The 17,008-nt window shown below is 40.4% G+C and overlaps 2 protein-coding genes across 8 annotated transcripts in view; both read left to right on the plus strand.

Annotated features, from left to right (window-relative positions):
* Positions 1 to 10,994, plus strand: part of cfap74 (cilia and flagella associated protein 74) — a 72,974-nt gene extending 61,980 nt beyond the window's left edge. For 2 of the 6 annotated variants that reach the window (XM_044211580.1, XM_044211582.1), the window contains exons 32-39: positions 842 to 961; positions 1,233 to 1,388; positions 1,609 to 1,747; positions 4,076 to 4,230; positions 4,428 to 4,560; positions 8,538 to 8,671; positions 8,769 to 8,903; positions 9,458 to 10,994. In XM_044211580.1, coding sequence (XP_044067515.1) covers positions 842 to 961; positions 1,233 to 1,388; positions 1,609 to 1,747; positions 4,076 to 4,230; positions 4,428 to 4,560; positions 8,538 to 8,671; positions 8,769 to 8,903; positions 9,458 to 9,562 — 1,077 coding nt within the window. In that variant the 3' untranslated portion in view covers positions 9,563 to 10,994. Of the gene's footprint in view, positions 1 to 841; positions 962 to 1,232; positions 1,389 to 1,608; positions 1,748 to 4,075; positions 4,231 to 4,427; positions 4,561 to 8,534; positions 8,672 to 8,768; positions 8,904 to 9,457 lie in introns of all 6 variants that reach the window. The other 4 variants (XM_044211578.1, XM_044211579.1, XM_044211577.1 and 1 more) reach the window with 2 other exon arrangements.
* A 4,404-nt stretch (positions 10,995 to 15,398) lies between these two features.
* gnb1a (guanine nucleotide binding protein (G protein), beta polypeptide 1a) overlaps positions 15,399 to 17,008 on the plus strand; it is a 44,700-nt gene continuing 43,090 nt past the window's right edge. The window contains exon 1 of one of the 2 annotated variants that reach the window (XM_044212079.1): positions 15,399 to 16,005. The gene's annotated coding sequence lies outside the window, so the exon portion shown is untranslated. The remainder of the gene's footprint in view (positions 16,006 to 17,008) is intronic. The other variant, XM_044212080.1, reaches the window with a different exon arrangement.

The raw sequence follows: 17,008 nt of genomic DNA on the forward strand, positions 1-17,008 counted from the left end.
TTTGGATTGTATTTGCCCATTTGAGGTATCAGTCTCAGAGATTTCAGCCTCCATCCCAATACAACTGAGGTCAATTGAATTTAGTTTGTGGTGTTCACAGCAATGACAAATGAGGAAAAAAAATCAACAGGAGTATTTTTTTTTAAGTATTTGGGCATTTTTGTGCCTTTATTTGAGAGCAGACAGTATTGAGATGACAGGAAATGAAGGGATAGAGAGATGGGGAATGACATGAAGCTCACATTAGGCTACATTTCAATCAATAGGGGAGGGGGATAGGATGTATTTGTAGACTACAGTATTGTATTCGGCTAGTGAATGGAATATGAAGATACGTTTTCGAGTATAAAAGTGCTGTAAAATAATATGTATAGTGGCATCTGTTCATGTGTCGTTTCCTCCTCTGTTTCGTTTATATATGCAAGGAGGCTACACTGCTGAGAGTTCAATTGGGTGTACACTTGCCAAATTAGTTTGACACGGTCAGCCATGTTTTTTGTTTAAGTTTAACGTCGTGCACCTGCAACGCTTTGAGGTCGGAAATTTCGACTAGGACATTGTCTGGAATGCAGCATTTGGCCAGTGTCGAACTGGGGAAGTTGCGGATCATGGCCAGCACCTTAACCCCTCAGCTAACGGGGTATCCCACTGTAAATGGTGTTTTTATATGGACTTCTGTTGAAGGTATTTCTGAAGAAAATTAGAGTGTACCGTAGATTATACAGAGTAACGAGGACACTTTCTAGGACACTACTACTATTATTTATTATGGCATATACTACTACTACAAATAATAGTAATATCAACCTTTCACCACTGCTTTTCTTTGACCGTTTCCAAGCTGGGTTCATCAGTGCTGGATATACATGGTCCTTTTTCCCTTCTGAATGCTCTCAGATGCATAAGACCTGGAGAAAAACACACTCTGGTACTGGCCTTCAGCCCATCTATGGAGAAGAAGGTGGGTTAACAGTGTAGAATATGCCATGGAGCACTGGCTTTTTGCTAGAACTTATGAGCATGTCACCAGTGTTATACTTTTCCCACTAATGAATGACCCATAAATCTCAGAGTGAAGTTGAATTATCCAAAATTATTGTTATCCCATATTAATCTATTGATTTGTTTTGTCAGAATTAGCCATGGTATCTCTCAAATCACATAAAAGATTATTTTGTAACATTATGAATATTGAATAATACCTTACCCACCCACCCTCTACTGTTCTCTAGTACTGTGAGACTCTGGAGGTGCGTAGCCAGAAGATGACCCTGGAGATGACTCTGTGTGGGGAGGGTGTGGTCCCTGTTGTCACCTCCTCCCACCCTGGAGGTCTCCTTGACTTTGGCTACGTGTTGGAGAAGGAGAGCACCTCACAGGTCCTGAAGGTCAGTCAACAGGTGCCGATGGCAAAAGGACAAGAAGAAGAAGTATGAGAAAGAAATTACATCTTGTTTGGTTTTGAAGACACTTTCTGTATTTCCATGTCATATTCGGGGCAATTCTTAAAACACTCAAATCCAGAACTGAAAGATTGTGTTAACTGTTGATATTCACTGATTACCTTGATGCTTTTGGAACTGACATTAAGCCCTGTTTTGCCTGCAGCTACAGAACAGCTCAGCACTGGCAGTGGGTTTCAGGGTGCTGCTGGACAGCCTCTCCCCCTGCAGGCCTCAGGGTGGAGCTGACACGGTGGCCCTCCTGCTGGGTAGTTACACAGACTCTCAAGTCCAGCCTACTGTTGGTAAGATGTGATTAACACTGCAGTGATTCACCAGGGAAGCTGACAACTTTGACTGCTAGAACTCTAAAACAAAAAAGACATAGAGCACTACATGTCCTTTCAACACCATTTAAACAGCATTTAAGTAGGGGATAATGCAGACGAGGTGTCCATTATCAGAAATTAATGGACGACGGGGAGGCCAGAACCGTCCAACGCGCAGCACCTGCTGATGGTTTAACCAGGGCCCATAGATATAACAGGACCAGTTTCCCCAGGGACGTATATATCAGAATATGCACATGAGAAGGCCCTATATACAAACCATTGCTTAATGTTTCTCTCACACTCCAGAACACATAGTTTAAAATGATTCAAACATCCAGACATTTTTAATCAGCTAATCAACATTAATTAACCTTAGTTGTACATGGATTGTGTATAGATAAATACAGTTTATATTCTGACTTGAGGTTTCATGCTTTCATATCCAGTACACTAATAAGGTGAATTCAGGTAAAATCCATTGAGCCTTATAGAAAGAGATAAGATAAGATAAGATAGTACTTTATTTATCCCGAGCGAATTTGTCGTGCAGCAGTTGCAGTACAAAGTAGGAAAGCGTGCAAATATATAGAGTGCAAATATAAACAAACATATACAAATTCTAAGAATTCAAGATTATCATTAAGGTGCAAACACTGAATGTGCACAGTGCCAGATATGTAAACAGGTTAACAGTAAGTATCATAAATATAAATATAAACTGGTTAACGGTAAGGTGCAAATCCAAAATATACCCAATATTTACATAATGTCAAAATATAAACAGGTTAACAGTAAGGATCACAGATGCGTATATATAAGAAATGACCTGTCGCTATGAATGTACAATCTCAAATACAGGTAAGTGAATGGTTATGTTCAATGATTATGCCATGATATTTCACGATATCTCACGTAATGTCCCATTATCACACATTAGACAAATGGTGCCCCTAGTCAAAGAGTTGTAATGACAGTAATCCATAGAGAGACAGTAGTCCAGAACGAAAGAGGGATATTTTAACGAACAGAGCAGGACAGAACAGGACTGAAATGGAGGCTGGTGCCACATTAGCACCCCATGTTTCTGCTGTCCATCTCTCTGCGTGAGGTAGATGAGTTGTAGAGTTTGATTGCCACAGTGGCGTAGTGTGGTGCATCATGGTGGTACCAGTCTGCTGCTGAAGGTGCTCCTGTGCGTGACCAGCACATCGTGGAGAGTCATTGTCCATGATGTTCTGTGGTTCTGTTCCGTAGAAGGGGGTCCAGTGATTGTTTAACCAGGGGCCATAGATGTAACAGGACCAGTCTCTCCAGGGACTTCATCATGTGGGAAGTCAGTGCCACCGGTCTATAGTTGTTGGAGGCTCTAGCGCGTGCCTTCTTAGGTACAGGAACCAGGCAGGATGTCTTCCACAGCACAGGGACCTTCTCCAGAATAAGGCTCAGGTTGAAGATGTGATTAGAGTTCGTATTGTTCCGCTGGAGTTTTTTTTTTTTTTTCAGCATCCTCCTGTAGCTGTCCTTGCCCTGCTGAATCCTCACCTTAAGTTCTCTCTGGACCTGTTTCATTTCCTCTCTGAAGGCCCTCTTCTTCTCATTCAAGAGGACCTTGATGTCTCTGGTGACCCATGGTTTGTTGTTTGGCACAACAAACCAACAAACAGCGTACATTCTCTGTTGGAAAAATATTATCCACACAGAAGTCGATGTACCCTGTTATACAGTCCTTTAGGTCATCAATGTCGTCTTCACGTGAATTGCAGAGCACATCCCAGTCTGTTGTTTCAAAGCAGCTCTGCAGATATTGGTCCACAATGGTCTCCTGCGACTATCTCCTCACAGTCCTAGTAGTCTGAGGGACTAGAGTAGTTTTTATGGTTTTCAATGACAGAAACAATGTCTGAAAAGATATATCGGCTAATATCAGCTTTTTGCAAATATATCGGAATCAGTGTATATGTCAGCTGATAAGTAAAAAGAAGGTTTGCCTTAGAGCATCTTTTGAGTTGAGCAACAGCATTGATTAATACTTACAACGAGAGCATCACAGCTATCATGGAAAGACAATTAATGTAGCATGAGTATGTGTAATATGGTAACTAGAGTTACCTCTAAATATAACACCAACAACTACTGTGGAATCTGATGTCAATTGAAGTTACAAAATCAATACTATGTCTGCATTTATTATAAGCTCAGTAAAATAAAGATGAGGTTTATTTTTATTATTTTTAACAGCAGTACTAGTAGCAAAAGTAACGGTAGAAGACATAGAAGAAGTATGTCCTTTGTATCCCACAGGAACCCAGAACTACAGTGGGCTGAGTGTTTTCAGTGTGGTGCCAATAGAGGGCAGCATTGCTCCAGGACGAAGCCAGGAAATCACTGTCAACTTTCAGCCTGACCACCCATCTGTCAACTATTCTGACAGATTGACAATAGAACTCATGAATAAGGTCAGCGGAACGCCACACACACAAAGACTCATGCCTTGAAAACCTTTCTTCACTCACCTTGGCCTTAATCACATGGTCCAGGCAAAATGCTGTCCTCCCAATGCGCTCTTGTTATCCAAATGTACTTATTGCACTCTGTTCACTTTGGTCTTGATATAATATAACAACCTTAACCCTGTGCCATTTCTTTCTCTCAGACTAAAGTGTGTGTGATGGATCTGAAGGGTGCAGCTTCTTCATATAACATGTATCTATATGGAGGAGACCTGCTGACAGTGCCCATTGAATCTCTCCTCCCTCCACTGCTAACCAGTCAACCTCAGTTCACAGGTATCAAAGCCTCTATCTTTATCTCTTCTGCAGGGTCATCCACTTCTGGTTTGATGGACATGATATAGTTTAATGGAACACAGGAATACAACGGATCAATACTACACTGATTATCTATGGAAATGATCCATGGAAATTGATTCAAGTTCAAGCATATTATCTGATTCTAAGATTCTGAAGGCTCCAACAAGACAGGGAACTCAGGCAGAGCCATGAAGATGACTAATAACTCCCGGACATATTCCATAATTAATGCGAGCAAGGGCAGGGTATGTGATGTAGTAATTTATGCTAATCATAGCATGCTGACAGCCCATGTGCTTGTCATCAGCATTCAGATCATATTTCACCACAAAATCCATGTGTGAAAATAGGCACACCTCCTAGACAAGGTTACTGTAAATTTTACTAAATCAAAGAGGTGTTGATGCATTTAAATAACATCAGCAGTTGGATAAGAGCCTGAGCTTTGCTATAATTGTGTCAAAGAAACAGGACTGCTGTGGGAAAAGAGATGTTTGAATCTAAAAGCTTCCCATTGACACCCAGCAAAATTCCCATTTGTGAAGTTTGCATATTTCTGTCTTGAAGAAGGAAGTTAATGGACCATAACAGGGTGTTTGCAAATTTTCGCTCCTTAAATATACATCTTGTACGTTAAGCTTTTGCTAACCATTTTCAAATGCATGCTACAGATATTTAGATTTTTGGATGTATTTTTCATATTCTTCTAGGCAACCACTAGTTTTCATTCATTTCAGTTCAGTACAAAAATCAATAAGCAGACTTGCTTGAGTTGTGTAAGCCATACTTAACATTAGGTCAGCATGAATACTTGTTAATGTCGCATTATTGTTGTGTGGTATCGCAGTTAAGTCCAATTTACAGTTTCTGCATTGGTATGGCTGCAAGAGTCTGTGTGATGTAAATTTTGTCATTTGCCCATGTCTGCGAGAGTCCCAGGATTTATGTCCATGCAGACCGAATGTGCCAACAAACGCGTGAACACGTCCGTGTATGCAGACACCCAATGTAATCTAAACAGAACTGTGTGCGCATTCGCTGTCCACACCCATTTTTGGACTATATCTGCCCTTTTAAAATGCAGATTGATTTGGGAAGTCTGCAATGCAAAAATCTAAAAGTGTATAGCATGCATTTGAAAACAGTCAGCAAATTGTACATATGATTTATAGTTGGATTTGTAGGAACTAATGATTTAAATAAATGAATGAAAGCCAAAGGATGTCTGGAAGGGTAGAAACAGCTACGCTAGTGACTCTGTGAGGCTGTACTTAGGAACAGCGGTGCTTTGAGCTAAATGTTAATGTTAGTGTGCTAACATGCTACCATGCTGACAATGACAGTTCTAATATGCTGATGTTTGGCAGATATAATGTTTATCATGTTCACCACCATAGTTGTTAACACATAGTTGAGTCGTAGAAAAGGTTTCAGTCGTAGTCATGTGGACACTGTTTTCAGAATCAAGACGTTTCGGCTCCCATCCGGAAGTCATTCTCAATTGTGGAAATGGTCTGAGAACTCAGAAATTTAAGCTAATCTGTGTTGCTCAAGCCCTGCCCTCAGGGAAGAGTCTTCCTGAGTGTCTGCTGTTTACCATGCCTAGTTTCACCTGAAACTGACCTTCTTTTGTTTCCATGATGGCCCAGTAATCAGGCCTATTGTTTTCTGGCTGCACCTCCCTCACCACTGTTAAGTACCTGATTAGCATATGATTGGCTTGACCATGGTGATAATACACAGTGGTAGATCCTTGGCAAGTTGAATCTCAGACCACCATTTCTGTTTAAAGAGGGGTTTTCTTTTTTCACAAAAATGGCTTCTTTGACTCCTCTTTCAAACCAACTCTTCTCTCTACTTAGAATCTTCACCTCGCTGTCTTCAAATGTGCGGTTTGTAGCTTTTAGATGCAAATGCACGGCGCTCTGCAATCCCGAGTTAGCGTGTCGTCTGTGCTGATAAAGTCTTTTGTGAAGTGGCTCTTTAGTCTCACCTATGTAGCGTTCTTTGCAGTTTTCCTCACTGCATTGAATTGAATAAACTACATTGCTCTGTTCTTGTGTGGGCATCTTGTCCTTAGGATGAACGAGTTTCTGTCTTAAAGCGTTGCCTGGTTTAAAGAAAACAGGAACATTGTGCTGTCTAAAGATCCTTTGTAGTTTTTCAGACAGTCCAGATACATAAGGGATGGAGATACCGTTCCTTCTTGGTTCTGTTTTCCTTTTGTCCTGTTTTTTGGCTCTTTTAACTTTGTTGAGAGCCCAAGTACGATAACCACAGGCTGAGAGAGCATTCTGGACATGCCTTTCCTCTTTCTTCTTACCCTCTGAGCCGGTGGGTACTTCTTGGGCTCTATGTTGTAATGTCCGGATTACACCCAGGTTGTGCTGTAGTGGATGGTGTGAGTCAAAGAGCAAATATTGATCCGTATGTGTTGGTTTCCTGTACACTTCTATCTGGAGCTTTCTGTCCTCTCCTCTGAGTGTAGAACAATCAAGAAAGGCCAGGCGGTTCTCTTTGGCATCCTCTCGTGTGAACTTGATGTTGGGGTCCACAGTATTGATATGCTCTGAGAACGCTTCCAAGTCTTGTTTCTTGATCTTCACAAAGGTGTCATCCACGTAGTGGTACCAATGACTTGGTGGTATGCCCAGGAACGAGGACAATGCCTTCTTCTCAAACTGTTCCATGTACAGGTTGGCCACGATAGGAGAGAACGGAGAGCCCATGGCACAGCCGTGAATCTGTCTGTAGAAGTGTCCCCGGAATTGGAAGTAGGTTGTGTTAAGACAGATGTCTAATAGTTTGCAGATGTGTTCAGGTGTAAGCTTGGTCCTTTCCTGCAAGGTGGAGTCATCCTGCAGTCTTCTCCTCACCACTATCACTGCTTCTGAGGTCGGAATGCAGGTGAACAAGGACACAACATCATACGAAACCATTACGTCATCTGGGTCCAACTGGAGATGTTTCACTTTGTCCACAAATTTCTGTGTGTTTTCCACATGATGTACTGTGTTCCCCACCAACGGAGCCAAGATTGTAGTCAGATGTTTGGCTACATTGTATGTGATGGAATCTGTGCTACACACGATGGGTCTGAGTGGAACATTCTCTTTGTGAATTTTGGGAAGGCCATAGATGCATGGAATGGCTTCCCTAGGGTATAGTCTGTAGTACAGAGGCCTGTCTATCATCATCAAAGCTTCTGTAGAGAGTCTATAACCTTCTTCTTGTAGCCATTGGTTGGATCTCTTTTAAGTTTTTGATATGTGGTTGAGTCTTCAAGAAGGTTGTTGACCTTGGTTTCATAATCGGCTGTGTTTAGAATCACAGTGCAGCGACCCTTGTCTGCTGGTAGAATGTTTATGCTGTGAACATAGTTGAGTGTTAGCATGCTAGCATTTGTTAATTAGCACTAAACACAAAGTACACCTGAGGCTGATGGGAATGTCATTAGTTTTTAGTGTTTAAAGCAAAGTCTTGGACAAATTAAAAATTTGACCTGATGATGGCGCTAAATAAAAAAGACAGGGGATCACCAAAGTGATCATAGTTCATCCTGCGGGGAACATGAATGTCTGTACCAAAATTCATGACAATCCATCTAATAGTTGTCGAGACATTTCACTAAAAACCACAAATTTGAACCACATGGTGGCTCTAGAGGAAAAGTCAAGGGATCACCAAAGTCAATAGGATTAATCCTCTGGGGACCATGAATAGCTGTACAAAAGTTCATTAAATTTCCATCCAATAGTTGTTGAGATATTTCAGGACCAAAGTGGTGGACCGACCGACCGACCAACTGACAAATCAACATTGCCATCCCTAGAGCCATGCCACTGGCATTCCTAAAATTGCATTCACATTTCTAAATCACTCCATCATTTACTTATATTAGTAAATGGGGTAAAACCTGCAAAACTGCTCATATGATCCTCTGTATGTAGCAGAATCAGAGGTGATGGAGAAGCCCATCATCCCTGTGCTGGTGACCCTGCGGGCCAGCTACAGCGCGGGAGCCATCACACCTGCAGTGAGGGAGCTGCAGGTGGGCTGCATCCGCTCCACACAGCCCAGTAAGAAGGTACTGTGATGTCATGGTAAAGGATTGGTTAATAAAAGTAGATATATCGATTTTTGTCCTGAATGTCTGTTTTGACAAATCATCTGTCTTTCCCCAGAGTGGTGAGTTTCTCTGGGATAATGTGGCGTCCCTGCAGCAGCAGGGCTTCAGTGTGGAGCCCAGCAAAGGCAGCGTGGAGCCAGGCCACAAACGAACTATCACTGTCACATGGAGTCCCCACAGTGGATACAAGGTGATCACTGTTATTGACTTGGGAAAACAACCTTTACAGAAGAGAGTGCGTAAAGAAATGTTTGCACAAATCAGTAACAACTCAAACATGTGTCTGTGGGGGTTTTGTTGACAAGATCTGTATTTTACAGCAAATGCAGTGATCGCCTATTTTTCTGTTGACCAGTGTCAAAAAAGCCTTCTTATAACCATGTTACATATATAACAGGGTTGTAATAAGGCTTTTATATATATAAAAAAAAAAACTCAAGCTCGGGTCCTCTACCAGAGGCCTGGGAGTTTGAGGGTTCTGCGCAGTATCTTAGCTGTTCCTAGGACTGCACTCTTCTGGACAGAGACTTCAGATGTTCCTGGAATCTGCTGTTGCTTGGGATTGCTACATCTATCACCACTGCCGCCACTTCTGCTATTTGTTGATCAATACAATGTCTGGTTAGTTAGCCATCACCAGTTTGCCAGTCTGGATCTGGAAGGCCAGAGATCATTGATTGAGTGTATGTGTGTGTGCGTGTGTGTGTGTGTGTGTGTGTGCGTGTGTGTGTTTCTGTGTTTCAGCCCTATGAGGTGGTGCAGACATGTGTGCCTCTGACCTTGAAGGGGGATGAGACAAGTGCTTACAGAGTCACCCTGATAGCTTTGGTCTCCACCACTGCTGACTGACCTCTACAGCACCTGGATACCGGCCAGTGGAAAATCTGCTCACACACACACTGACACATTACAGAAAGACATGTGATATACTGTACATTCATGTGTGATGATTTATGGCTTGAATCTAATTATTAAAGGTAGAATTAATAAAGTTTTGTTCAAGGATCTGATTTGAACCATTTAACCATTCAAATAAGGCTACAGGTTATTATTTTAATGTTTTTTTTTCACACTTTGAAGAGCCAGCAGGTATCCTTGGCAAGTCACACACAGACACCTCCTCCTTCTTCATGACTTCATCTTGACGGATTTTACTGTTACTTAAAGTTTAAACTCAGAATCACATTTATGGCAGCACATACAGTACTAGCAAATTAGACATTTATATTAAAACATTGTGTATTACAGTATTTCACAACATGTAAAAAAAACAACTAAACTCTTAACATAAAATACGATTCTCCTAATCTTGGGCTCAAAATTTCATATAGCCTGCAGCATGAAAACAAGTCTAACAAATTAGGTAATGCATCACATTTATCAGAGCATCTCATCATTGTATTTGTATCGTGTGTTCATCACTGAATTTTAACCATTAATGCATTTTAAAAGGAAAATGTCATTATTGAATAATGCACAAGAGTAACTAAATAAAGGCAGTATGCAGTATGTAATGGTCATTTGCAACAAGATGAAGATAATACAAATAGCACTGAGAAAAAAACTCACACTTACATATTTATTTATTTACAGAATATACTGTATTACTGTAAATATATATAATGTAGTCAAGAGTCGGACTTTACACTGCAGTAAATCCTACATGCATACAAGGAAAAATAATGATTGTGCTTTTACTCTTCTGTTTGTGGTTTTATTCAGGACACCAAACATTAGATATTTCAATCACAGTTTGCACTTAAGAGGCAGAATGCTAATACAGTGATGCTGGAAAGCATAAAACAGTAAACCACAATTGACACTACTGCAACAGAAACTCATCGCATTACAACATTTTGACAGTATACAAAAGGAAAACAAGGCATTGCAGTAGTGGTCACCTGGGTAATATTGTGTACAAAATAAGAACATTTTACAAACAGATTTTGTTGATTTAGTGATGTGTATGTCTAGTAATATGCTTTTGAAGTTTTGCAGAGTGAAAACTTTTAAAATGCTGTATTACTGTACCTCTGTTATAGCTAGAATTATGACAAGATCAGGCCCAATACTTGAGGACAAAACTTGGGTGGTTTGTGATGTTTGCCTTGAATTACATGAATTCCTTTTCAAATAGACTAGAGAGAGTGTTGCTTCCAAAGCAGAGGAAGAGTAACAATAAAAGTCCTCATATTAAAAGCTGTTCTAAATGATTTTTCACTGTTAACACAATCCTTTTGTGAAAAACCGACTTATTAAACCCAGAGCAGCACCTGTCTTCCACGTGCAGCCCATTTATTCATGCACCTGGCTGTAGAACCTAATTCCACCACCAGGGGGTGCATGTAAGTAAACCGCTGTGTTATGTCATCGTTAAGGGTGTGTCAGCTGGTTAAAGCCAGCAGATGTATACAGTACATACTGTAGCACTGCTGGTACTGTACCCATGAAATGAATGGATGCAGAGTTCACACTAAGGCCAAATTAGGTGCAGTCTGTGAAATGTGACACAGAATAGGCAGAGATTAATATAGATAAATAATGGAAAACAGTAGTTTTGTATAAAACCCACCATAGACTGACGTATTGGTCTACTATATTAGTATCAATAACAGTAGTTGGAGCTGTTGGCTTAATTGTTGTAACGGTAATAGTGATCATATCAATAATAGCGGTAGTAATCTTAGTAGTAGGGTTGTAATTATTATTATTTTTCTGTTAGCTATATATCAGCTATTGGCAGCTTCAATCCAAACATTAGTGCCAGTGTCACCTTTCAAAAACCCATAGGTGATTGGTTTAACTATGGTACATTGGATTTTGGACTTTCGACCAAATAAGTAGGTACTTGCTGTGTAACACTGTTAAAATTAGCTTGTGAAATTTCCAGTTCACATAGCCGTTCAAAGTTAGGCTCGAATGGATGTCAGAATCGACAGACTTAGATCAAAGAGTGGCATTCCAGTTCTGTGTAAGTTGCCTATTTTACAGTATGACAGTATTTTACAATTCTGAGTTCTGGCAAGGTAGCTTTAATGGAACTGAAGAAGAACTAGTTTGATTCATCTTGTTTCTAACACACACATCAAAAATCTTTGCAGGTGCTAGGTCACAATAATCTGCACAAAAGATGAAAAAATACCTGCACACTGCTATGTCGTTCCCAATTCCTCTTATATTCTAAATGGACACAATAAAGTTTCCATTAAATACAATTATTACTCTTACTGGGTAAATAAGTTTACAAGAAAACATTACAATATAACAACCACTGAATCTCCATTTTTCAATACAAGATAGCTAATTATTTTTTACAAACTAATTATTCAAAACACAGTATATTAAAATCTCTTCCATCTCTTAATATTAAGGAACTAGTCTTGAAGCCGTTTCTGTACAGCTCACTGAATAACATTTGTTCTCAAAAAACAGGAATTATATGAACGCTAGTTAAATGAGATATGTGTTGAGTATCTGACACGCTGTGCATTAACAAAAACAAGCCACTGTATGTTGCTGAAATGAGGTGTTACTTCTGTACTTTCTTTGTTTGATAAATTTGGTTAGACATCTTTAATTTCCTTGGGGTGCTTTTTATATATTGTGTATGAAAAAACATGTTTTATCAAGTTTGACTTCACGGTGCAATGACAAAAATACATAAGCTACTCCTTATTAAATGTATACTCTGTATACATTTAGACCATTCTAAGGATTCAAAACGAAGGAGGAGCCTGCCACATACCAAAATACACCTTCTTGGTATTTATTTAAACATTAAGACTTATCAGGTGATCGCTCCACATACATAATTGTGTAGTGAAACAATTACAATCATGTTGCACACACACTCCACTATACATGCTGTTTAACAGTTTTTCAAATGACTGAAGTGTCATCAACGTAGCAGGACATATAGGAAAACATTTCTGTCTTTAAATGAATTGATATTAATAGAATAATCCAGTACTGACAAAAGCACCAATGGACCATCTTTCATCTACAGTTTTTACAGCATTATTCAGCCACATTTAAATCGTTAAATTCTTCCAAAGATGAGCGCTCCCTTGATAAACTCCTAACGGTGTCCAACTCTGTATGAACTAGGCCCTGTGTATGTGAACAGCAGATGTCAGTAATTCCTCAAAATGGACCAATAGGATCTGACCCCTCTCAGAGATACATGCTGTAAGCATTTATCAGAGATTGTAGGAGATTATGCTAAATCAGATTACTGTACCCCAACCTGCCTATAAAAAGCAAGGTCATTATGAGCTTAGCCTCATGTAATGTCACTCGTTTCATGAAACGCATGAGATCATATTAGGCAATATTTGTGTTGCCATTTTGCCACTTTTTCTAATCTGATTTCTCCTCTGATCTCCCGCTAATACTGTGAGATAGTGCTACTTACGGTCCCTGCTCTGCTGAAGGGAGTTGTACGTGTGTCTTTGTGTCTCTGTCTGCCTGTCTATCTGTCGGTATGTGAATACAACCCAAAGAGTGAAAATGCTCATAAAAGTCAACTTTCTTGGAGGCCATGCCCATGTAAAGTATTCCATTTATATACAGTTACTACATTAAAACATATCGGATCATCATATTTATCGTCACTGTTTGTGATAGTTTGACTACTTTTTATTGATCACAACTACGTAAATCTGAGTTTACGTTGACACAGAAAGCACATCGAGGTGTGGATTGTTCTCTTTCTGCTCTCCTCATCAAAAGGCTGAATGCAGACAATAAGCTTTCTCCCCTGGGTGGTCTGAAGCTCTGCTAAACAAGCTTCACAACACATGTATGCAGACAGGCAGAGGTGTATCCAGGGGCAACTAAATCTTACCAGCATTAACCTTGGCAGATGAGTCCCACTGGTAACCCATGCCCAGAACCCCGCCTCATACACAAGCACACACAGGGGCAGTGTTTTCAATGTATCCTGTGTCTATCTACCACTGTTTCCTTTTAAGTTACAGGCAATATCCAATGAATACATGAAAAGGAAGCTGAATTAGGGTCTCTAATCCATGACCACAATAAGCTAACCCACCACCAGTATCAACTATTTCCTTAATGTACACCTAAAAATGTGAGTGAATGAGTTTTGGTGGGTTTTCACTCTCTCACAGGCCCCTCCATACTGTACTATACAGTTACTATGGGGAAGGTACCTCTTGTATGTGCACTAATGTGTGGTTACAGAGCTGACCATCTCACAGCAGAGGATTGTTCATTCAGGATAGCAGGCCAGTTTCTTCCTACAGCGTGGAGGATTACAGAACTGGCAGGAGCACACACACAATCGGGTGGAAATTCAAATGACTGAGACAGAGGATATATTGATGGATAATTTTATTTGACACATGCGTTTTCAGAGTGCAATAATACATTTTTTTTTAACTTTTCATTTCTTCCTCATCACCACATTCACACAAATGATTATGTCTGTATATTAAGATATCCATCAATATTTCAAATTCAATATGATACATGCTGGCTCTTACCCATTTCACATTTCATTTAAACTAAGCCACAACAATGACTGTCAGTGTAAAATGTCAATGTAAAGAGACAACAGCAAAACAGATCCGGCACAAACAGTACATCCCTAAATGCTGGGCTACAGTAGACAGAACAGCACTCTCTCAGGAGCATTCTTCATCCAAACCATAGCTGATGATGCTTTTGTCTTCCCTCATCGGACCAAACCCATACACAATTTGTTGTCCCGGAGGATGACAAAGTGTTCCATGTCTCCAAGTAACGCCTTAACCCACTGAGCATTAACCCCTCCTCTGAGCACTCTACCTAGACTACTGGTGATAATGATCAAGTCATCACTGTGCTGCAGTGATGGTTCCACCCACAAACACTCAGCACCAGAAGTAAATCCCCACTGATTTCTTTGCTTGAACTAGAGCACAGGGACGTCAGTTAATAAACCATAAAGTATGGCAAAGTTAATATCACTTGTCAACAAACTTCCATTGCCAGTTTATATTGACATTAGTATAAATGTACAAATAAACAAATACAGTACAAATGTAAATTTGACATAAATCATCAAACTATCAGTGTAGGGAAAATTGGTCCTGAATGTTCTACTGATGGGATTTTTTTTTTTTTTTTTTAAATGTCTGTCAAATTAAAATTTTGATTTTTTTTCACAATAATAAAACTACAAGATCAAATTTAGACTCTAAAAATGTATATCATATTGAATATACATGTACTAAAGTTGTGTTTTGGATTTAGCCGCATACTGGCAGGGAAGTAGTAGTTAAATATGTGCCACGGTCTGTTTTGGTTTGCAAATAAGACAGTGTTGTTGGCTTGAAGTAGCGGTTGTTGTTGTTCTGACATAAAAGTCAAATTTTCCTGGAGTTCTCAAACACATTCGTGTCACAGACTCACAGAGAGCCACTTTTGGCCATGTATCCACTTTAGTAAGATCCCAGGGTCTCATATAGGCACATTTATTGTGGATTGAGTATACACTGTGTATGGAGAGATGATATAGGTAAAACACAAAAATATACAATAGTAATTCCTAAATATTTAAATTAATTGTTCCTGGTTAATTATAGTGAAAGTATCCTCAAGAACCTGTAGAGTTGTGTAGGCCAGTTTCAGAACCACTGGCATAAACAGGGCCAGCCCCTGTGAAGAAAGGCTATTGTTCAAACCTACTTTGGCATGGAAAATGTTCATTCTCGTGTCACGTTTGATTTGAACTCTTTAAATGAACAAAGTTGTAGAATTAAAAGAAGTGTTTTGGAAGGTAAATGTTATCTAGGTGTGTTGGTGTTACCAAAAATGGCAGTATTTCCTGATCTGTTGGAGTGGTCGCCGACCCTTCGCCGTGCGTTGTGACGCTGCCGTAACGTGGGGTTTCCCAGACCTGAGTGCAGGGTTACCGCGCCCATCTCTGCTGTTTGATGGCCGGAGGAAGAAGCGACTGAGATCCTGGCGTGAAGGAAGAAAAAAGAGGGACGACGACGGTGGGATAGACAAGAAGGGATTTTTGCTTTGAGTTGGAATTTGCGTTGAAACGGAAGAACGCTCAAACGGGACTCTGACACGTCTATCTGAGTGAACACCGCCTTGTTTCTGCGCCTCTGTGCCGGTGTGTCTCCCCCCTCGGCGGGTCAAAAACTGGGTTCGAGGAGTGCCGCTCCTCGGTAGCTAAACTAGCTAAATCTGAGCGCCTGGGCGGAGAGAGGAGAGAGAAGATTTTGCTGTTTCCAGTCAATGTGATATAAACAACGGACACCCTCGACTGAAAGCGGGTAAGGATATGTATTGATATTTGAAATTGCGCTTCAGGAAATGCATAAAGTGTCTGTGCAGTTGGCTAGCCTGTCGAACAGGGAAGATGAACGAAAGGGGTTAAAGTGGGTTGAGTGGCTCCTCCGTTAGAGTTAGCTGCCGTTACGTTAGCCTGCTGCTAGCTAGTCGTTGCTGCCAAAAGAGTGGGTGGGGGTCACTGTTAGAGAAACTTAACGCACTGCGTTAACCCAGGTGTCAATTGACCAGAAAAATATTGAACTGCATTTATATCTAATGGTTATATCCGGCAAGGTGGTAGTTAATGACCAGTGCTAATGTTAATTAGGTTTGTTGGTGACAACTCGGTAGGTTAGCCAGCACCCCTCTCGAACGTCCGGGTTATCTTTCTCCCTCTCTTAAGAAATAAACTGTATAGGGCAAAACTGTATCAGCTTTGCTTTAGTAGCCCATTTACCCAAGCAGTATTTCAATTTGGGGTTCACTCAAGACGTATTATTGATCCCACTTATCACCTATATTTTAGGTCTGTATGTCGGCCCACATTTTTTCACATCTTTGCTCTATAGATAGCCAGTGATTACCTGGTAAGCTAATTGGTCGCACATTTGCCACTCTGTTTGTTGTTGACTAACCCTCGGCGAGCTGTTTAAGATGAGCATTACATAGTTGCAACTTCTTACACTTGCATAACTCAAACATACGTGAACAGAGTTTGGATTTACTTCCACTCATGTTGAAAATTAGTAGCATCATGCAATTGACAACGAAGGGAGTCTAAAAATGGCTACTTCACCAACAGAATCACCACCACCCCCACTATTTCGTAGCCAGTCCATACAAGTTAGCCAGCAGTGGCCACAGCCTACGTTTACAGCCTGGTATGGCTGACATGGGAGTGTATATCCCGAACATGGCAGAAGGAAACAGTTTGTCTGCATCCTTAGTGAATACGAACGGTGTTGTTGAGTGGCGCTTTTATGTAAAACTTATCCATTGAAGCGT

This window comes from Siniperca chuatsi, linkage group LG10, assembly GCF_020085105.1.
Source record: "Siniperca chuatsi isolate FFG_IHB_CAS linkage group LG10, ASM2008510v1, whole genome shotgun sequence".
Classification (NCBI taxonomy): domain Eukaryota; kingdom Metazoa; phylum Chordata; class Actinopteri; order Centrarchiformes; family Sinipercidae; genus Siniperca; species Siniperca chuatsi.